This window comes from Caloenas nicobarica, chromosome 2 (genome assembly GCF_036013445.1).
Source record: "Caloenas nicobarica isolate bCalNic1 chromosome 2, bCalNic1.hap1, whole genome shotgun sequence".
In the NCBI taxonomy this organism is placed as follows: domain Eukaryota; kingdom Metazoa; phylum Chordata; class Aves; order Columbiformes; family Columbidae; genus Caloenas; species Caloenas nicobarica.
Genome location: NC_088246.1, coordinates 29,390,131 through 29,414,645, shown reverse-complemented (window position 1 = coordinate 29,414,645; position 24,515 = coordinate 29,390,131). Strand labels below are relative to the sequence as shown.

The window sequence follows — 24,515 nt, the reverse complement described above, 5'->3', positions numbered from 1 at the left end:
TCTTGTTTAACATGGAAAGAAAATTAGAAGGGATGCAGAAGGAAATTAAAAACATCAGAGAGTATTCCACTAACTCACAATGTCTCATACTTTGACACCAATAAAATAAATAAACAAACTTTTAAATGTTTCTTTTTCTGGGAGGAAATCATCATCTTAGGAAGTCATTTGTCATATGATAAGAAAATAATGCCTACTTCATGATTTCTTAAAACTTTTTTTGAAGAGGCTAGCGTTCATCCCAGACAAAGTGAAAAACAGCTGATCAAAATCTTAAGCCAATTGAGAATCACAAGCAGCCATAAATCCAATTCCAAAGAAGTTAGTAATATGTTTCTCCTGTTCAGGGTTCTCTTTGAAGGGGATTTATACTAGTTTCAAATTAAGACTGTTCACTATTTTAAACTATTTTACACATTTAAATATAGTAATACCGTAAATAAACCTGCCACTTCAACACATCTATACCTTTCTACCTGTGCAGAGTTAACTCTGTAGTAGAAAGGAAGGCAGTAGATTGGAGAACACTGGTCTATTATGTGCCTCTTTCGAATACTTTAATTACAGCTGAGATTCTCTTCCACATTTCCTATTTACTATACATTTAATAATACAGTCAACTGTGGTGTTCTACCTTCCACAAGCCATGCAGTAGATACCTAAGGGTCCATATCTGGAAGAAACTATTTATTACAAGTAATTGAATTTTATAATATTAGAAATATTAATATAACATGGGCTACATGTCACCTACATGTTACACAACCCAAGGTCACTGTACATTAACTCTAGATGAAAAAAGTCTGATCAGACATCAGCACATTAACAGCCAATTTTACTACTTTCAACCTCTGGTATTAGTCCTAGGAACATTTATAAACTTTGACAATTTTCAGTCATGTAGACCCTGTTGAATGCAGCTGTGTAAAGGTTAAAAAGAAGTAGGTGTAAAAGTGCATGCCAATATATGCAGTGTTTGGTTCTCATTCTCCATTTTCAAGCAGCAAGAGACAACAATGCATGCTCTGTACAGTCACGGTAATGCCCTTGTGAAAACTGATAATGTGGAAATATAGATAACAATGAAATTATTTTTTACCCTAAGTGGAAAAGATCACAAGTTAATATCTACATTCTAAGAAGTTAAGAATAATATTTAAACTTCAGTAAAATGGGCAGACAAGATTATAAATAATTTAGTCACCTTTGTCAAGAAAATATTGGTTTTCATCTGTCTGCTATATAATGTGTGTTGTATATGACAAAGATTGTCACATTAAATTACACTCATGTTATGGTTCTATTACATTTCTAAACCTTCAAGCACACTTGAATCTGTTTGACAATCACTAGAAAACAGACATTAAAATCAACACCTTCGACATACACACTTGTAGGACATTTTATATGCTTTTAAAGTAACATAATTTTACATGAATGTTTTTCCAAACTGATTTCCTCACTAAAACATATTTGCAATGATAATTTCTGCTCAGAAATATCATGCTATTGCCAGCATTCACAATGGAAAATAACATCAGTTTCACAACTGAAATCAGAATATTCTGTGATTTTCAACAATAATCTTCCATTAAGCAGGCATTTGTAATTTTACATATGCCTGCACTACAGTTACCTTATAGGTTCACAGAAAAGAATCAGATAAACCTGGACTACTTTTTCCAGTATTTTTTGTTGCTGTTTGCCTCAAAGTACTCTATTTGCATTTTAAAATGCTTTGAATAATTTCTGTCATTAGTGGGCTCAAAATCAGAACATCAGAGATTATAAGCATCAAATATTAGAGCTGCATGTACTTGCCATAAACAATTGGAAATTTAAGATTTCTTTACACAGAAAAGCTTAAAGGAACAGCATTATTATATATGTCAAATAATAAGTACTAGAACAGAGAAAAATTTGTTCATATTCAGAAGTCATTTGGAAACAAAGATGTTAAGTCAGTATAAGATGCGTACAAAGGCAGTGATTTTTAATCAAAACACTTAGCAATTCAATACTATAGAGATACCTTCAGTTTAGGATGACTTTATATCACAAAACAGAGCAATCGAGTTTTGTGAAATTTGCCCCTGCATTTCCAAAGTGCTCAAACAGTAAATCAAGAAAGCAGAACATCGTGTTATCAGCGCCCAAGCAAAATCCCCATTAATGCCAGTGCTATCCCAGTGTTTTTTTGTTTCACTGCAAAAAGTAGATATCCTCTAAAATATCTACCATTTGAACAGACAACTCAACCCAGAACAAAACGCAGTCAGATGTGGATTAGACAGATGCAACCCAAAAATGGCAACTGCCACAGGATGACACTTTAGGACAGGAATAAAAAAAAAAAAAAGTACTTAACAAAGGAATGTGGCTCAAAATAGGTAACTATATAATTTTCTAAGCGTAGAAGTAAAAAGTTTCTGTAAAAAATATTTCAAATGTTGATATTTAATGACAGCTGATTGGCAAGTCTTTGGTTGTGTCTCATCCTAAGTTCTATATGCACACAACTCCAGAACGTGCATTCAAATAACAGAAAATTGTGCTACGTACTCAGATACTTCCCTGCTACTAACAGGAGGATTCCAGCCACTGAGCTTTACATCTCACAGCTTCAATGGAATCACCAAGCAGGAACCTACATTCTGGTTACTACAAAGGCAACTTTGCTGTTGGCAAATAAATTATACGCCTATAGCTAAGGACTAATTAAGTACTGATCCTATATAACCTTAATTACCTTATCATCTGTGGAAAGTGGAGAACCATGCGACATTCTTCTGAGTTATTTCATTAACTTGTGACTTCATATTCAAAATATGGAAAAAAATACCCTCCTCTTGCCTCTCCAACATTTTAAAAACTCACACAAAACATTACAAGACTCTACAGAGAAACAGTGATGGACACAACATGCAAACAGCTATCAAACCTGAAAAGATAGAGAAGTAGAAAAAACCTCAACATTTGTTTGCCTCTGTCTAACCTAGTTTGTAATTATGTAGGAAGGGTAGGTGCTGATCTCCTCTCTGGTGACCAACAATAGAACCTGAGGGAACGGCAGGAAGATGTGCCAGGGGAGGTTTAGGTTGGACATTAGGAAAAGGTTCTTCACCAGAGGGTGGTGGAGCACTGGAACAGGCTCCCGAGGGAGGTGTCACGGCCCCAAGCCTGACGGTGTTCAAGAGACTGGACAACGCCCTCAGACACATGGTGTGAACTGTGGGGTTGTCATATGCAGGGACAGGAGTTGGACTCGATCTGTATGGGTCCCTTCCAACTCAGGACATTCTATGATTCTATGAAACTGACAGTGACTAAAATATTCCATAAAATATACAGTATTTTATAATATACAATGCAAGTAATATAACTCAGTTAAGAACAAATGAGAGAATGCCTCAAAAATGCCTCAAAAAAAAAAATAGCAGAACTACGGCATACATGCATACACTTCTATAGCCAGCAGAAAGATAAATAAAAAATGGGTCTCTTTCAGCCATCTTGTTTTGTGTCACAAAAGCATCCATCTGTGCTGTGCGGCATTCTACTGTTATGGTGTGGAAACCTGCGTATCAGCTTAGGGAATTAAAAGAATCAGGACATGAATGGCTGAAAACCAGAATATTGACATAAGAAATTAATAATGAAAGATGAAGCAATAAATGATACAAAGTGATGAGGATCAAATGCATGAGTGATTTGAGATGACACTTTTAAAAGCTACATAGATAAGAAATCAGTAGAAGTGTGGGGATTATATGACTCCAACTCACAGAAGGAAGGATTGTACCCACGAGGACACTTGGGGAAAAAAAAAAAAAAATCAGACAGTTAAAAAAAATGTCCAAAATGGAACGAAAAATGTTGAGGGAAAATGTGACCAACAATAGGATCTAACTGTCAAGCCAAAAGAAGATGAAGAAAGACCGAAGTGGGAGTCTCCATTATGGACTTGGAAAAGCTAAAAGTGAATGCTTACATTTCATATTCAAGTTGTTTATAAGTAACTCAGTAACAACTGGACAACAATATGAAACATACGTAAAATGTAAAATAGATAACACATTGACTGTAAGATTTTGAATATTCTCAGAAAAATAAATTCCATACGTGAAACAAATGAAAGAAGCGCAAGGGATAAATAAAGACTAGGATGAATCCGACACTCTCTGAAAGGAAACAGACTGTTTGCAAAAGGGCAAAGGAAACAATCTGTTCGCCATCACTCACAGATGCAACAAGTTGATATGTGAGTTTCCAAGTGTGAAAGCAGCACCCTGAGTGCTCACGTAACCCCAAACCACCACGGCTGCCACCAAGCCACACTGCTATGCCTCTGGAAGACATGTGCTTTAAACCACTCATCCAAAGACAGCAATGGAAGGCTGAACATTCTCTTGGATAAGTTTTGTTTTGTCAGCTGGAAGAAAAGGAAAAGCAACACGATCCAGAACTCATCAACAGACCAAAAGGGGAGAGGCAATTCCCAAGAGTCTTAAGAACATTATCCTGTCAAATATTAAGCATTTACTGAAGTGCTCCTGGAGGATAAAAATTTATACTGTCGCCTATTTCATTGCTTCTATACAAGATGATATACAGGGCTTATCATTATTACGAAGAAATGGAAAAGAATATGAAATACTGCAAGCATCTGTCATCAGTGGCAACGGTTCAATTCCACTCCACATAAGGTGAACTGGTGTGGTTCTGGATTTGATCTGCTAGTCACTGTTTCTCAGAAAAACTACGGTGATTTCTGCACGGCAATTTCAAAAAGTTATTTGAGAAAATTAATTTAAACCCAAGAGGTGTCAAAGCACAATGCTATTTAACAGAACTTAAGAGAGTCCCAATCATTTGAAAAAGCCATATTAATTTTGCCAACTATTTCAAACATCACAGTAGAAAGCACTTCTCCCAATTTCTCCTTTGCTTAATATGTTAACTGGTTAGAATTTAATTGTTTGCCAATGCACACAAAGGCAGCAGAAGCCCAGCACACCTGCTTATGCCATTGTATCTATGTAAATTCAGGGATTTCACTATGTTAATTTGTCCTGCTTCTGCTAACAGGAAAGATAATCCTTATGCTGGTGCTTCTATATCTCTTGGATGTCATGGAAACAATACTGGCATATAAACAGGGCTCCTCTTTTCGGCACTGATCTTCTGATACCGCTAGAAGTGTTGACACTGTGAAGTAAGTATTACTCCTCTTTGTAAAGGTAAGCATAGGAAATTCAGTCAGTAATCCAAGTGCTCCTAGAATTTGGGGGCACATTATATCATTAGGAAGGTGTGCATTTTCATTTGAGAATAAATGGTTTGTGTTATGATTATCAGAAGGACAAATGTGAAGAACTTAAGATGCTTTGATTTTTGTAGATCTGTAAATCTCACATTTCTTCTCTGAGATAGTACATATTTTGGTTTTGTTTCCCTGACAGACCTGCAGCTACAGTGACTGCTCTGGAAAGACACGCAGATACATGAAATACACAGCGAAGAAGGCCACTATAAGATTGCAACCACGTTTTAATTCTGTTTCCTGTCTAAATTCTTAAGGAATTTTCGTTTTTATCTTATGTCACCTTAGAGTTGACACACTAAAATTGATGATAAACTTCCACAATCTTACCTTTTATCAAACTATGGTTCATTGATACATGCCACACATATCAAAAACTATCTAACCCTAACCCTCTCACTCACACAGCCTTTAACATATGCTTGTTAATGAGAATCTAAAGACAAAAGACCAACAAAAAAACCACCACACCAAAACTGGTAAATATTAGGATGCTATAGAATTAGAATGCTATGGAACTCCAAACTAAGAGGTCATGGCAAGGAGCAATTTAATTACTACAAAACAGAAGATGATGCTGATAGGAAACATCAGCAGAGTAGAACACTCGGAGAAAACAGAATTAGGAAAATTTCCACTACTACCAAAGAAGTAACCTAATGAAAACACTGAGCTAACTAGCAAAAGCATGCATAAATGCAAATCACAGATTTTCAAAAGCCTGAGAAAAATAAAAGCCACACAGGTTGAAACTGCACAGACAATGTGATCTTTCTCGTGTTAAATACAAACCATTACCGTTTTGCTAAGACAGCAATTTCCAATCCATGATGTCATCCAATCCTTCATAAGAGTTCAATGTTATAATCATCCTTTACCCATCAAAAAGTTACAATCAAACCAGTTGCAGGAAAAGTGGCTTTGACTTCCGTTGCTTGTTGAAAGGCAAAAAATATTCTATTAATGGCACCACAGAGGCACAAAATTATTTTAAATAAAGGTAAGGACAGTTCTATAGACACCAGATGGCACACTCGCTCAATACAGATCGAAGTGAATACCTGAAATAGTACATATCACCCACTGTTCAAAATATCTCTCTGAAATAATCATTTATTTTTCTGGAAGGCTGGCAGTAATAAAAAGGGAACTGCCAGACAAAAAGAAACAGTAGTAAATCAAAATATGATTATAAAGAGAAACAAGTCAACCATGAAGCTTAATTACACAGAATAATAATATTACCACTTTTTTATAGTTTCCATTTTCTTGAGAAGTTCTATTTTCTAAAAAAGCAAAAATTTTGCAACGTTCTTGCTGTCAAGCTATAATATCACTGAATCTGTTAATTAACTTGAAACTACTGTTTCTATGACTTAAAACACGTAAAAGAATTTGAGAACTAGCAGGATTGCATTCTATCCGTTTTCACACTTTTTCTCCAAAGCACACACATTTAGAGAACTGAAACAGAAGCAGGAGGGAGGGAAAAAGGCCAGAAAAAGTCAGTTTGCAGTTCTTGCTAAAACAAGTGATTGTCTTCTGGAAAACTGAACTTCAATGCACTTACTTGCAGAAGTGATAGACATGCTAGCTACCTTTACTTACAAAGATATCAATATTTATACCACTGGAATATGCCCATCTCTTCATGCCTTTGCCACATCAAAAAGAAGTGATCTTTCATCTATGTGTTTGTTTGGCTTTTTTCCCCCCCATTTTCTTAAAAAACAAGCTAACCAAACAAAATAATCCTCAAACCTCAAACAACAAAACTAAAATGCAAAACTCTTGATATAGCCCATTTGTTTCAAGCATTGTGGAAGAGCTGCATCAATTTATCTTACTTCCCTCCTTTCTAGGGAAAAGAAAGATACTATCATGTATCCATGTATTTGGCAATATGATTGATCTAGTTTTTATGTTTTCTGAAGTTTCAGAAAGTCAAGTAACTCTTTACAGCTCTACAAAAAAATAATAATGTTCAGTTGACAACAACTTATTTTAAGTTGAACATGTCAAGAACACTACTATTAGATAGTTCCTTTAAAAGGTCTTCCAGGTATTTATTTAGAAGTCTTGCTTAAGTGAGTTGATCAATCATTTACAATGATAATTAAAATGATTATTTATAAGTATAGATAAGTGGCTTAAAATTATCTGCTCATTTTAGGAAGCACTAATACACTCAAATTGAAATTGATGTTCTGGTTTCCTCTTGTAGCCATCTTTTAAACAAAACTTATATCTATGACATCACATAATTAAGTTACACAATAGCTGTTCGGAAACCACTTCAGTGGAAATGCTTCAATCAAATACAAGATAACAGTCTTATCTTTTAATATACTCCGTAAGAAAAAAAATAATCACTCCTCTGCTATCTTTTCCTATTTGAAACAAAAGCAAGAAATAATAACCTACTCTAAATAACAGTATTTATTCGTAAAACAAAAGCAGTATACAGGACAACTTCCTGTGCTAAAAACTGTCAGTATTCTTTTTTGTTCTTATTTTATTTTTTAAAACTAACCTACTTAAACTATAGCCCCTCACGCACAGATTTGTTTTCTTTCACATTCGGAAAAATGAGTAGCATGGTGTTGGTTAATAATTCTTTCCCCAAAACATAGGCTTTTTACTGCTAAACGGAAAAATCACTGTCTGTTCATTTGGATTTTATACAATGTAATTGTAGGAAAAAAGCTATCAGATGTTCAGGTTTTAGATAACGAAAATAAGTTCGGTGTCAGACTGTTTTATTTAAATCCCTCAACAAACTATTCAGTTCCAAAATGCCTTTACAAAAAGTCTTTTCCACCTTTATAACACTGGGTAGATATGTGCTTTTCAGTAAAAAGGAACCAAAAATTGAATTTCCACACATAAAAATATACCACACTCTTATATACTCATTAGGAGTACCAGGATCTGACAGCATTTGTTGGAGAATGGAATACTGAACACCGCAGACACTACTTAACTTCAAAGGATACACCAGAATTACAGGAAAAAGCATCTCCTACCACTTCTCAGAGCACACAGCCAGCCCCAGCTGTATAATATTGCTTTAGAAGATGTGCATGTATGTGACATTTCTTACAGAAACTCCATTACACTTCCAGATGACAGCACATACAGAAGGTATACTTCATGAAATTTTAAAGTAAAGAAATTCACTGAAATATACTTAAGGGAATTTTTTTCAAGGGACAGAAGAAGAACACTTACTGTGCAAAAATATGACACCAGACTAACAAAATTATCTTAGCAATGACATTTTAGATAAACAATAACTTGTGTTTTCTTTTTCATCTGTGCATAGCAAATGAAGTTGGCAATTTGTTAAAAGCTGTTTTTTGTAAATCTGGATCATCTCATAAAGGCTCTGAAAAGCTGAATAAATATAGTCGAGTAGACAAAAAGCATTTAACTCTCAACTTTCTGATGTAAAGCACTATCCATATCTCCTTAAAGACTTTTTCCAAATACACAAATGTACACTTCTAATCTTCATAATAAAAATTATCCAATACGAAAAAATTGTACAATTCTGAAAAACAGATGTTAAAAACCACCTTCAGGTTTTTAACACATATTAAAAAAAATATCTATAGACGTCTGGTTTACACAGATTAGCTATTGATCTCTGTTAACTATTAGCTAATCATAAGCTATTAGTTTATCTGAAATTAACTAGCAGTGGAAATAATGATTTGTGAAGCTTATACAAGTATGAAATTTGACTTATAAAGATTATAGATTTTTTAAAAAGTCAGTTAAGAAGTTATGCACTGAAATACAGAAAATTGTTTAAAAGATCACTAAATATGGCTTGAAATGTATAAGCATAAGCAATGAATTAAATTCTGTCCACAAATACAGCCCTTATACAACAGATTAAAGTATAAAGGCCTAATGTCTTGTCTATTTACATTCACTTATAATTTTTATAGATGCTGACTCAGAGTAGAATTCTCATATGTTTAGATTTACCCTTGTGCATTTAGGTATATTCTCTCTTTCCTAGCACGTTTAAAATTAGAAAGGTCTTCTTGTAAAATTTAGTTACATTTCAACTTACAATATGATAGGCACACTCTCCAAAACAATGCAGTCTGAATGGCCAGACCTCCTTTCTGTCCTCCCATTTTCTTTGAAACAGCTGCTCTTCTTGATAGAAATATCTTCTGAAGTATTTGAATGCTAAGGGATGTAAACACCAGAGAGCACTCGCAGGGTTGTTTTAAAAAGCTTATACATCATTAGGATGCAAAATACTGACCTGACACACAACTGAAGTACAGACCTGAAGAGCACTGTCCTGACTCTGAATAACCTGCTTCAGTTTTCCCTCACACTTTCAAATTATAGAAGAAACTGAGTCTCCGGTACCACACAGAAGCTGCGAACACAAGTCTACTCGCATTGACACAGGTCTCTGGCCATCACTCTTCTCATGTAAGATTAGATTGAATTAAGATTTGAACAATGTAGATCGTAGAAGAAAACCTGAGTTTTCATAAAACACTTTCACCTTCCTCTCAATGAGTTGGAAAATAAATATTCCTCACAGCTCTTCCCAGCCAGTAATCAGTTATGAGCCAACTCTTTGCACAAGCAGACTGAAGATATGAAAAGGCACCTCATTCAAAATAATGCAGAGCACACCACACTAAACCTCTGCTAAGAGTATCCTGACAGATGTAAGGCTGAGGACTTCAGAGACTTAAGATGAGAAAAACCTGAATAGAACTGTTAAGTTCATAAAGGAAAAGGAAGAGAAATAGTATGGGTTACAGAAGTTAAAATTAGATGTCCTTATTATTTCTTGCAATAATGCAAAACAAAAGAAGCTGTAAGGTTACATTTAAAGCAGGAAAAAACCCACTAATATTTTCTTTAAAAAACAATTTACTCCTGGAAAAGAAAATCCACAACATCAATGAATTCAGATGCTTTGAAGGATAACAGAAGAAATAAAAACCATTTGCATGACCTAAGTACACTTCCATAATTAGATTGGATGACAAACAATGGTAAAATTATTAATACTTCTAAAAGGGTCTTTTACTTTCCATAGTACACCCCAAGCAGACAGAAATTAGGAAAAAAAATACTATGAACAAGGAAAAAAGCAATTTTTCATGAAAGGAGGTATCCTTTATCATCTCTGAAATCAGTCTCACCAAACTGGAGCTGCAGGATATGCTGATGGCAAAATATCAATTCTGAAAGTACAACTCAACATGAAATATTTTTTTCATATAGTTAGCATATAGGTTTAGTTAATCATATGCATTTTTATGAAATGTCTTACAGATAACAGCTATTGCTGTCATCAGTAACACCTAATGCAACTTTGTCAAAACAAAATATTAGGGCTTACCTGCAATTCCTGTCAACAAAGTAATGAAGCGTTAACCATGATAAACCACTACAATGAAATCCAAACATGTAAGATGCATTCTGTTCTCTTAGATATGTGGCAAAAACCTCCTTTCAATTACATCAATTCAGGCTAAATAGATGCAAAACAAATGGAAATTCCCTTAAAAGCAACAGATACACAATTCAATGATCTTATAATTGCACTTGTTGATTATAACTGTAAGCAAGGCTGATTACACATGGTCAGCTGAGCAGACTTGACAATTCCTTTCAAAATAAAACTAGATTGTCCAGAGACAAAGTACACTGAGAAGAGAAGCCTGTGAAGTAAGTATATTTTCAAACTTAATTTTTTTCTTTATTTTCTTTTATTTCTTTAAACTATTTTGAAGGATTTGATTAAAGGACAGAACAAGTATCTGGTCATCCTTGTTGAAATGCAGCACACTGATCTTCTCTTTGTAGTCAGACTCAACTTGATAGCAGTGGTTGTTCACAAGTCAGGTTTTTTTTCCCTCAAGCATACAGACAGCCCCAGATCTAATGAATTTAGAAGTATACTCTTCCTAAAGAAGAGTATTTTCATTTTGATATACAGCCTAAGTGCGCCACGATCATGAAAGAGTTGAAACGAAGGAATTCAGCCTAGTTCAGAGAAAGAAATCCAACAGGTGTCAAGGGTATGAACTTTCTCTTCCATAGTTAAGTAGAAGATAGTAGGAAATAGAAACAAACAAACAAAAACCCAATAACCTGTCAGCTATGGCAAAGCTGTAAGTGTGCAGATAGCTTTGACAGAGAAGCCCTGCCCACGGGGCAGCAAAGATGTTATCTTGCAAATCTCTATGTTGTAGAAAAGTAATGAACTGGAGAGCACTGAAAGATGCCCCAAAAATTCCATCAGAGGAACAAAGTCTTCCTTGGACTGGTAGCAGTAATTTTCCACAACGCAATGCTGTACCATGCCAACATAATTGTCGCCTCAATGTAAATTTAATCTCATTATCACATACTGCAATATGTGTAGATATACCCCTCTAACACGTGAGGTGCCAAATCCCTAGTGCTGCCCATCACAGTTTCACAACATGAGGGAACACTTCAGAGCAATCAGACTTCTCTACACATATCACAGAAAAAGCTTGGCAGTTATTAGCACAAACCAATCTTGTCTTCCTATGGATTTCTGTACAATACCTTATATCACTCCACAGTCTATTACTACTATTAATGTCTTTCCTGCAATATTTCAGTTTTCTTTAGTCCCATAATCATGAACCCCCACCCCCCATTACCACCACATTAGCTATAAAAAGAGGGGAGAGAGAGAAAGAAGAAAAAGGGGAGAGGAGATGCAAAGAGTTCAGTTAGCAGGAACACTAAATAATTCCTTTTAGTGTGCACAACAGCATGACAACAGTCAGTTCAACCTACACAGACAGCTGTAAGAACCTATGTGTTTTTAAATACAGGGAAGAAAGGAACTTCTCCTCAATGAGAAAAAGAAAGAAAAAAGTTTCTCCACTACAGAGAAGTTCCCAATTATTCACAAAATTTAATTCTTGCTTACTCACACTCCTAATACTTTGAGCTAAATTAATCAGTTTGGCTTAAGTCATTCTTAAAATTCTTCTTAATCACAGACCAGGAAAAGGAAGCCATTGGTAAATCAAAGCAGTGGCCCAGACAGGCCAAATATATTGAAATGTAATTAAAGCAAACATTTAGGGTAGGTCAGGAAAACACTTGCTTAATCCTATCAGTGTATACTCCAAAGAGTTAAGTATGGTATCTGCTAGTACAAGCATTAAAAGTCTGGAAAGGGCTGTGAGGAAAATAAAGTTGTGCTGCATGAGAGATGAAGTGTGTTTAACCCTAACATGAGAGGCTTTAAGTATTTCCCAATACTAAGTAGTACACTGGAAGATGAACCACTGGTTTCATATATAATTACTACTCATGTCATGGGAAGACGACACACTGCTTAAAATGGACCTAAAAACCCTTTGATTAATATTATGTACATTTTGTAGGTGATGTGACACATCACACATGAAAAACTTTGCTTTATGAGCAAGTAGGAGAGCAAAATTTTAAGGATTAGAGCACAGTGACTAATATAAAAGTTCTACTTTCAAATGAAAGAAAGATGCTAAACATTTCATCAGTACAGGAAGCAAGAGCATTTGCTTCTCTTCTCTAAAAACTTTCCACCAGGAAGGTCTGCGAAAACATAGAATGACTTCTAAGACTAGGAAGCTAAACAAACTGAAATAACAGAGTCTTGTGATAGTCATAAAATGTGCAGTCATTCAGTAGGTTGCCTGTACATAAGGAAATGACTAATTATTTTACAGCTGCAATTAGCAATTCTATATATTTAACTCTTAGCATACAAAGTGACCTTACTACTAAAGTGAAGAACAGCTGTAAAGGCTGAGTCTAACTGCAAACTGCATTTTCCCTTTTTCTGCAATTAACAGAGAACTTTGTGACCCAGGTAAAAGGAAAAGCTCGTACAGTTCTCCAGTTCAGTATTGTGTTTCCCAGGTTTTTACTTTAGCAAAACTAGATATTTAACAAAAATAATAAAGCATTAAACAGAAGGGAATTTGTAACAAAAATAGAATATCAATCAAATTGAAATTGAACAATTCAAAATGTCCAATACATAAGTAATCTCAAACAAAATTATTATGAATATGAGCTGCATAATGACTCAACCATCATTTACCGTATTTCTGATTGGAATTTTTTTCGGTTCTGGTGGCACATCCTGGGGAACAAATTTCACTGGTTCCTTAATCTGCCTCCGTGATCTTTTGGTCCCATCTGGTAAGGTTTCCATGGCGATATCAGCCTCCATGTCACTGCTACCTGCCTGGTCACACTCTGAACATTGCCTGCAAAGCAGAAGATTTTCTATTTAAAATTGGTCACAAAAGCAGAAGAAGAAACATATTGAAGTGTTTGGGTTTAAAATACAATCAAAAGTCAAGAAAGTGAATGGACACTCGAATGATATTTTAAGCAACTACACAAAAAACAAGCAGGGCTTTCTTATTCTTGTTTTTTGATTGGGTTTTGTTTGGTTGGTTGCTGATTTTGTTTGTTTGGGGTTGGTTTGTTTGTTTTTCTTCTGACAGTATTTAAACTTTGAAAACCAAGATTATGAAAGTAGGATCTAATCTTCAAGAACAATGCACCGTATTCTACCATATCCCCATTTTTAATGGTGCCCACTGATCTGTAATCTATTCATTATTGTTGCTGCTGCACTTTAATCTTTACAATGACACACTGCTGAATTCATTCTGATGAGAACACTAGTGGCAGGGATTTAGAAGAAACGTCTGTTACAAAAACCAATTTTAATATGTATTTTCTAAGGGAGTGGGTTTTAAATCTGAAAAAAAATAGTTAGGAGACAATTAAAAAAACAGAAGCTGGAGATGTTTACTAATAAACTTTGAGCACTGAGTTGAAAAAAAAGCCTATTGTGTTTTGGAAGAAATACAAAACCACAATCAGAACTTCAAAAGTGAACAGATGCTAAGGTAATGCTATTAACAAGCTCCACGACAGAATTAACAAGATGAGAAGTCATCAAGATGCGTTCTCATTTGCAGAAAATACTTATCTTCTGCAAAGTCATAAATGTGGATATTAGCTAAAAATATGTTAAAGCTAAAAATTATACCCACTGACCAGAGTCATTTTTAAATTCCTTCTCACATTACACTTCCAATTTAAAAAATTATTAATCCTTTCAAACAAATTCCAATTCATCACTGTTCTCATATTAAAATGTTCTTTTTCTATTACAAGCGACAAAAACAAAACCAAAAATACCCCATTATGTTCTGCTATTAGTTGGCATTATCAGGGACATGCACATTAAAATTATCTAAATGAAGAAGCAAATTTGCTTTGGAAGGAAACAACCAAAAAACATGTATTTCATTATTTGAAGTTAAATGTTAATACACACTTGTGACAAGAAGGCATACTCATCCCATATCTAAACAAAAAGACAAAGTCAGGTATGTATGTTGTGTCTGAGATGACTTCTTTGTGTGTACATGTTCAACGAGAACAGCTTTACTCCTATGAACTTCAGTAAGGGCCAACACAATAGACTCCATCAACTTTCCATGTTTTCTAATTCTTTCAAACTAACACAAGCAGTATAATCTCACATCTCCTGTGGCTACACCAGAAGACAACAGCAGTCATCATGGTCCGCTAGACAGATCAGTGGCTACCAAGTCAAAATAGAGAGAATCTAATCCTGGATTGGGTAACTGTTACCAGTGTAACCTTGGCTAAGTCAACACCTTTCTCTTTCATCTTTTCCATATGTAAAATTAAGATAATTGTAGCTACATTAAAATGTTATAAAGATTAATCACTTCTTATTTCTGAAGCACTTGAGACCACTGGAAATAGGCTGCATGCCAGTGCTAGAAGTATTTGCTGGTCTAGAAGAGCAGAAGTGCTACAGGGTGGATAGTGGGAAAGATAAGAGCCCCACAATCACTCATGTAAGTAAGGAGACTTTATTAGTAGCCAAAACACAAGAAGTCAGTTTACGCCATTTCTATACTTTGCAAACAGGCTTCGACCAGTGTACAAGTGTGTAACACTGTATTCTTCCTCCTTTTTAAGAACCTCAGTTCACTACAGACAGTACCTGTTAACACTTTTAGGCCTCTTCAGGATGCTAAAATATACAACCAATGAAAAAATATAAAGTATAAGAACCTTCACAAAATGCTACTTTTTACATTTATGTATATACATAAATTTGTGTGCATCAACAGACACAAATACACATACATATGCGCAGACCAAACTACTATTATTGTAAGATTTTATGGAGAAAGGCTCTCCAATGATGTAACGAGAGAGAAGCTTTATAGGTAACAGCATTCCCTTAGAATTGTGTGTCTGCTTAGCTAAAGGTTATTTTGTGTTCTTTACTTTTATATGATACATTGTCTTCAAGCTGTCCAACTCAAAACTCCAAGATTTTCTGTTTGGTAACCATCAGAGAGCACAGTCTTGCATAATACTGCAGCATCAGTCATGTCATTAATTTATGTAATGGAAAGCACAACTGAAAGTACTTACTATGATCTGCTTATGCAGATGTAAGCAACAGCTATGAAAGTGTTTCTAAAATACCGTGATGAGTAATTCTCACAAAAAATTTTCCCTATTAATATGGTAAAAATATGTGCTACATATAAATTTAACAATAAGCATTCTAAAACTAAAGAGCTGCATAAAAAATCTGAAATTTTATAATACAAAATAATAGTGGTATGATTTTACAGCAAATATTTGGGGTTGGGAACACAGCCTCTTGAACCTACCGCCCTGCATCTATAATTTAAGCATTCCTGTTCTTTAGTTCTGTGCTATTAAAAGGGAAAGACAGTTTTTCTGCTACGAAAGCTCAGGCAGTAGTACAGAAAATATAACTACGCAGACCAGTAAAGTAATTCAGTTTCATTACAGCCCCATTTAAAAACAAATAAATAAGGTATTGTAATTTTGATGTTAGCAAGGAAGACAATAAACGTCTCTGAAATAGACGAGGGACTGAATACAAGTTTCTGAAATTCTTTTTTTATGATTGAGCTTGCTCTGAAACAGGTGGTACAAGTGTGACAGCAATCAAAATTAGAAAAAAAGCTAGACCTAGAAAAAAAAAGCTGCAAAATGATAGTACGATGAGGGGGTTGGGTGAATCACAAACCAAAATTTCACAAATACTTTGAAGGTGAGGAAAAAAAGGAAAGTTATAAACAAGAACTTACAACCAACCTCTGGATTTATTGGAATAGCCTCTACAATCACAGGCAACCACATCTTATCAACCCTATTATAAAACAGTCAAGCTTCAACTATAGTTTGGTTGTTAGCTCCCATAGGGCCCACAGAAAAGCTATTACAGACACACACTCCTCTGACTTGGAAACAATCTCCCAACTTTCAGATTCTATTATGGTTTATTGCAACATGTTCTTGAATTTAAAGAACTCTTTTCACATTCTGCTGTTTAATCTCAATATACTCATAGAAAGCAGCCATACAACTCCCCTTCATCTTGGCTATGCTGGAGTCACGCTTATTTAATTTCACCTCTTCAAGGACAACCGGTGAATAGAGAACCTACCACAACAGGCCACCTTCCCAACTGTTCCAACAATCTTTGACTACTTCTAAATTAGTAAGCATTGCCATGCAGCACAACTAAATGAACAGGAGAAACGGTGCCAAAGATTCAACGTCTGTACACAGGGGTTTTTTTGCTTTTAGTCTGGACCTGCCTAATCTAGACTCACAATCAGTAGTAGGAAATAATATGCCTACTACTAAAATTTCTGCAAATGTTTGATCCATCAAGAAATCTTAGTGACGATCTGAAACCTTTTTTATCATACAGAACGTCTTTGATTAAGGTTTAAATAAAAAGCTGCAGTTTTGTTGTGTTTTTAATCTGACTTGGTACAAGAACCAACAGGACCAGAGATACCTTCCCAACTCACAAGGCAAATGGATCTTCTCAACTCACTAACAAAAAGACAAGAACAGCAAGTGAAGAGCAACACATCATTCATTTTCAAAAATTATTAAAGGTCTGAGCTGATGCTGAAACACTGCTTTTGTGTAACTGCATGATGCAAATGTTTCTCAGCTGTCTGGTGGTGAACATATTTTTGAGCATAGGCAGTTTCAAGGAAAGTGTGAACGTGTAACGGGGATTTACTTCAGGGCTTTAGTAAGCACACAAAGACAAAAGAGTGCTTTCTGCATTATGTAGAAAATGAGAGTATGAGGCCATTAACCAAGAAATTTTTACTATAAAGTGAAAAAATGAACATCTACATCATGGAGAAAACAAGGAGGGAAGGGATAGTTTGGAGATGGATTGGTGGTTTGTTTTTTGTTTTGGTGAAGTAGAAATTCAAGCCATAAAGAAAAAAACCCTGTTACTTTCCCCAAAAAATTAGGGCAAACAATGGCTTTATGATGCTTCCTTATGCTGCAGCTTTACACATAAAAAAAACCCTAAAAGCACTTCAACTTGATGGGCCTGACACATGGAAATTGAACACCATTCCTGTATAAATGAAAGGTCACGAAGCCGAAGATTTTTCAAAGCCAACATACCGGCAAACTTAACATCAAAAAATTTGGTTTTATTTTTGAAATTTTAATAACAAAGCAAACAACATCTTTGCTATATGAGACACAAAACCAGGTAAAAACGTATGAAAATATTTTATTGAAACAGTAACACTACAAAAACTAGGGGGGCGGGAAAAAAAAAGAGGTTTTGTTCAATTATCATGTTTTAGATGAATTAGACTGGCTTAACGGTGTTACGGTTCATGGTTCCACATGGCTTGCATGATGAAAATTCGAAAGACTCAGTCTGAAAATTTCCCATTTGCAATGACGCAAATATCCTTCAATAAGCACAACTGACAAATACAGAAAAATTTATATTACATGTAATATTATATTGTACTCACACTTACATAACTTAATAATTTTATATGATTATCCAATGACTCAGGACGAAAAAACTAACAAGACGTACTGGATCAGTACTGAATGAATGGGGTCAGGAACATGAATCAAAGTCCAGACACTGCAGGAGTGTTCATGGGAGGCTGGTCAAGGACTCCACAGTCATTCTGTCCTGTGGCAAATACTCTCCACACCAGAGTTACCACCAAAATAACTTGGCCTTCCAGAACAAAAATAAAACCCATGAAGCCTAATATGATCATTAGTCCTTGTTTGGTTAATCTCAGTCCCAAGCACCTCATATGCTACCAAAAGTTATCACTGTTTTTCAGCCATCTCATTTCAATAGAAAGCGCTAGTCCCTGTTGGTAGCTGCCAAGTATTTTCTTAATGGAAATGTCAATATTTTACAATCAGATTTTGATTCATTGTGTTGTCTGTCAACACTTGTGCATTGCTTTTGTATCAGTTCAAATTATTCTCTACCAGAAAAACACACAGTTCCCAGTCCATTCAGAACAGGCAGGAACATAAAAGCACACAAGTTGTCAGAGAGAATGACAAGATTTAATTTTATGATAACGTGAATCAAAAGAATATTCTAGCATTTAATCAACAGGATTTCTAGAAGGTAAAATTTTCCAAATTTTTACATAAAAGTAGGACACAGCATTTTACTCTATGATTAGAACTGCTGGTCTACTTTGAAAGCAGCATATCAAAACAAATAGAAATTAATGCTTTCATGTTTTATTACTTAAAATAGTTATGCTTTTCCCCTCAAATCCATTTGAAACGGGGACAGGCTTTGAAGTTACTACGTTAGCAACAATTTCTTTCTAAGATATTCAAGCTGTATAAATGTTACCCTGGAGAAAACTGTCAGGCATCTGAACAGGGGAAATTCTTAATTCTAAGTGCTTGAAACCAGTTTCTAATAAGCTGTGAGACACTGGTGCTCACCAGGTCTAAACTCTTACTACAATTTCAGTAAGACTAAAATAATTTCCTCCTTTTAGAAAAATTAAGATAACTAATTATAATTTAGGCTTTCTTTAACAAATTAGCTTTTAAATATAGAAATATTTTTCTTACCATTACACACAAAAGTGGATGTACTTAAACAATTCCAAAATAATTTCAGTATACTGTAATTTAAATTTCTATTGAATGCTGACCATGAAATGGACAAAAAGAATAACAATTAACTAATCTATGTAACATCACAAATATAAGCTGAATCACTTGGCATCCTGAAACTCAGCATAAAATATGAAGCCTATGGAATAAACTCATGCTGAACTACCCAATGTTTAAATAAAGATGTATTGATGAAGTATATGGGTCTAATCATAAAATCTTTTGCAAAGACTCGAGCTAGCAATGACGAGCAAATCATTAGTAGTGATAATGGAACAGAAAGTAAAAACTAAGAAACAGTTATTCTTAACTGTTTCCTGCTTAGTATTTTAAAAGACAACTCAACATTTTAACCACTTTAAATACAGTCTTTCAATCTGCCTAATGTTTCAAGGAATTTCCTGCTATACTCACTTCCTTACTTTATCTTTTTGCATAAGTACCCATTATATCCTATACAAGTATCTGAAAAGCACATGGCCCTCATAGAAAAAAATTGCACTTTTATTCATAGCTTAATCAAAAGATTTAAATTGTATTTAAAACAGCAGGAGGGAAAAAAACTACTGAACTCAAACTTAGATTAAGTGTCCGTTCTATATGCTCTCTACTGATCCTGAAAAGAATACATGAAAGCATGTCCAATGATGAAGAGAGTGCAATCAATACAGCTCAATTTGTCTGCTATAATCTCACACTCCAGAATACGCCTCAGCTAATTAGAAGTAAAAGCTAAGTTTGTGATGTGAGGTGTAACTGAAGCATGAAATTCACAGCAAAGATAAGCTATAACTTTGAAATAAAAGCGTTTTACTACCTATTCTGCCTTTAACACCTACTGAGAATTGTAGTCTTACATCTTTTGGACTGATGGCTTTTAGAAAGCCTTTTCAACTTACTTAAAAAGCAGAACAAAAATCAAGAACCTCCTGTGCAAATGCAGAAGCTATCAAAAATTTTTAAAAATGCTTCCACATAACATAACTACTTGGTAAATTTGACCAAAGAGCTCAGAATACCCTTGAAATAATGAAAACTCCAAAATCACAGACTATATCAAATAATGAAAGGAAAATTAAGTTCAGAAAAATATTAGTGATGGTGAAAATCCTTCTGAAATGTTCAGCTTTTAAAGGAAATCTCTATTAATTTACTAACTAAATTTACTGCGGTAAATCCAGATTTTGTCATGTTAAGATATTAAAAAAAAAAGAGACTTCCTATTTCATTTACCGACCATCTTGCTCTGCACACAATCTCCAAAACTACCCAAAAAGATGATTTAAGTGAGTGTTTTATGGAAGTTTATAAATAATTTAAAAAATAAAACTAAGAGACATATGAAGAAAAATAGAAACCAAGTTTTCTCAAGTATAATAGTTTTATTGTATTTTTAGAAGGAGTTCTCATACTATCCTGATTTGGTACTTCAACGTTCAGACAAGGTGATGATGATTCCTGGAGATGTTGTACATTACCTTCTTGCCAGATAAAAACTGCTTCTGAGTAACTGCTTCTAACACATTTCAGAGCAGTTTCGAAACATGCAGAACACTAACACAATGTAGCAGCACACTAGTTTTATGAAAGTTTGGAAATCAGCACCTTTACCACGTTATCAGTTCTCCATTGTACCACTTACCTTCTGGTCTGCTCTACGGGCACAAAAATAATTTTAATTCATGGAAATCTAGCTGCATTAAGTACAGTTATGCACATGCTTCTGCCATTGCGGATTTGAGTTGTAAGACAGAAACAAATCCAGCAAACTTGCCATATTGCAAAACCAACCTACTACTTACAAGTTTATTTTGAAGTATTTACAAGTATTTTCCTAAAGATCTGCACAGAGAGTTGCATATCTGGGTCCTAAGGTAAGCAGAAGACCAGGTCTTTCATTTCCTGAAGGCAGCCTTCAATTTCCTGCCACTATTATATAGCAACATTAATAATCATAAATTATCTCAAATACTAAGAAAATTAAAGCTATAATCTATTTCTATGTGGTGGTGAATAATGAGAGGAGCTTTATGACTTTTTCTTTTTACCTTGAAACATCATTGCTAATAACCTGAAAATAAATAACTCAGTTCAGACTGTATTTTGCCAATATCTAAACCACTAAGAATTTGCAAGTCTATTCACATTTATGACCTTCTTCGAGTACAGAGACAGCACAAGACGACACATCAACTGCATTCTTACCAGTAACTGTTCTTGGTCTTCCTTGGCATCCTTGTAAGAGGTGGATCCAGGCAACCAAGATGATAATGGAGTTTACAAGTATCACACAGTAGCAGTAGGTGTTGATCATGGTTCTTCTTGCAAATTCCACAACTTTTAATGTAGGTAGCAGAAAAGCATTATAATTACATTTGAGCTCGTAAAGAGTAAGTGATACATCAGAGCACATCCCCCAGTTTCAATACAAACATGTGGCAACTTCAATTTCAATGCATCATTTAAGTGCATAATTACTTTTTAAAGCGCTTTACATATACACAGTAAACTATAAAAGGCACCTCATTTAGTTAACAATAAAATGGCTTTCAATCTAACTTTTGAGGACTTATAACAAGTAAGTAATCACTCGATATTTCAACAAAATGTACCAGTGGCAAATGGAAAAAATACTACCTGTGCCATCCAAAGGCTTTAATAGAAAATTATGCTATTATCAGTCTTAACAATCATATCCTTATTTTAATAACACGAGCACTCTGAAATACATCTGTGCTGTGCTATTATACTGGGTAATATATCAACTCATAAGAAATCACATTTCCTTTTTATTTTTGTTTTTTTACTGAAACTGAAATTTTAGTTATTTCAAAAAGATCAGATGTTCATTGATTCCATTATAAAATGGGAGGAACTAAAGGACCAGGTTTGAATGAACCAGAACTAGTAAAGCATGACTCCTGTTATATAACATATAACAGTTCGTGTATATGTCTAAATTGCCAAATTGTCTAAATTGCCACGTTCTCAAGATGACCACGTCTCGCAGCATTAGAATTAACTTTTGCTGATGTAACCCACCATCTCTTAGCCTGCCAGCGGGGCAAGGCCTGGCTGCTGCCCTCTAGATAAGTGACAGACTATGCCACTTCTCAGCTGGTGGCAAGAGAAGGAGATCTAAGATGATACGTATATTCTGCACAGTTGTGCTCCGGGATACTAGTATGTGTTCCACTGTTAGGCTTAGCTAAAATCCGGTTGGTAGCTTTGCAACTTACAGAAGCAGGGAAAAAGTGGAACAATGACAGAGAAATTGAATAAATTTTACTTTCTTGGGAACGAGTAGAAATAGAAGTATGGAAATTGAAAACACAAGATATCCCAAAGCATTTGACAACCCATGAGCAAGAAGTAAAAATTCTTATACGGCAAGTGTTCTAACACACCCAGCCACCGTGACTAAATGGCAACAGCACCGTTTGCAAAATCGTCAACACAGATGACTGCATTCAAAAGACAAGACGACAAGTTAAAAGTTTTCACATCATGGAGACAAAGGACTCTTCTATTTCAGCTGTAAAGAGTTACCTTTGTCCTTAAAGCGCTGCTGTCAAAGTAGCAAAAAAATTCAAACCTTACTGATGTGTGCTAAGGTGAAGAATTGACTACTGTTCGGCTTAGCCTTCAGAAGTAAGTAAAACGTATAGACAACTCTGAAGCATTTTGTTTCTTAAAATTTAAGCAAACAATTTTCTCTTAACACTTGTAAAACTGTAACTTATTAGATATTGTATCTATTCCGTTAAGACTTCATTACTTGCCTGTAAAGCACGGCCGGAAGCATAGATGTCTTTTGTGTTCCTCCTTCCTTTTTACTTGGTTTCCTTTCCTTAGGAGCACGTAAAATTGCTGGTATGTTCAACTTCTATTGGATTTGAACAAATGCAGTACACATGAGTGTTGAGACTTTTAGAGAATACCACTCCAGCCTCAGTGCATGAAGAACAAGACTCAAATTATGAGTAGGAAATTGGTTAGCTAACTATCTTACAGACAAGAGCAACTACAGATGCTTAGCCCAGTATGATTTGTAACATAAAGTAATTTTATACTCTTTTTTTCGATTCAATAAATAAAAACCATATTGAAATACTAGCTTTTAAAATTTTTCTTCAAGCTTCAAATAGAGGGATGGACAAAGAGGGATGGACAAAGATGCATTTGTATAGGCAGCTAAAAAAGCAAAGGCAAATGAAACAAAATTCACAGAATACTGAGGCAGTTTATTTTCCCCAACGTCCCTGCTACACTGGTGCTCGATAGGTTAATTAGAAAAATTATCTTATTGGACCAAGCCCTCCACAAAGCAGATGAGATTCTCTCCGGGTTTCTACTAATCTGCAGTATGCTAGCTTCTCAGACAGCAACCATCTATCAAAGTCATTTCTCAGCAGCCCCATGGGTCTGCATCTGTTCAACCAACTGGAAAAAAAATGTCATGCAAGCTGTGTAAATGAATTCTACTCAACTTTTTTTTTTTTTTAATTTTTTTTAGCTAGTAACATTTGCACTGGGAAATGTATTTGTGAATACTTAAAGCCATGTTAAAAAGGAGGGAAAAATAATCTTGATTCAAGAGATATGGTATGTGAGAATCCTTCTTTACAAGTAGAAAAGACAGGCAGACAAACAGAACTACAAAAAGCTAGCATACCTTAAGAACTACTACTGCATAAAGAAAGGGTAAGCTTCACTTTCTAAACAGCAGCCCAAACTAAGGAGTACCAAAGGGCATAACAAAATTGTGACCTAATAGTACGCCTGCATCTTCACAATGAACAGTTTATTCAATCTTCTTCAAAATCATAATTGGAAATCATTTCATTCTCTCTATGACATCTAAAATATCCATTGCCATTTAAGAACTTTGACATAAAACATCTATCAAAAAACTGCAAAAATCTACACTTCTCTCCTTTCCCTGTGTGTACCAATGAGAACAAAGATAACTTCTCGCAACAATAAGTAATCCAAATCTTCTCCTCAATATTTATATTCATTTGACCAAAATATTCTGCTCTGTCCAGTTAAAAACCATCACATACATACTGCACTTTTACAGATTTATATCCTATAAAAGCCATAAAGAGTTATC

At 34.8% G+C, this 24,515-nt stretch overlaps 1 protein-coding gene across 5 annotated transcripts in view; it reads right to left on the bottom strand.

Moving 5' to 3' along the window:
- PHF14 (PHD finger protein 14) overlaps positions 1-24,515 on the bottom strand; it is a 166,276-nt gene that overhangs the window by 96,183 nt on the left and 45,578 nt on the right. For all 5 annotated transcript variants that reach the window (XM_065629505.1, XM_065629504.1, XM_065629506.1 and 2 more), the window contains exons 12-14: positions 23,182-23,285; positions 21,605-21,736; positions 13,449-13,617 (exon numbers count right to left, since the gene is read on the bottom strand). In XM_065629505.1, coding sequence (XP_065485577.1) covers positions 13,449-13,617; positions 21,605-21,736; positions 23,182-23,285 — 405 coding nt within the window. The remainder of the gene's footprint in view (positions 1-13,448; positions 13,618-21,604; positions 21,737-23,181; positions 23,286-24,515) is intronic.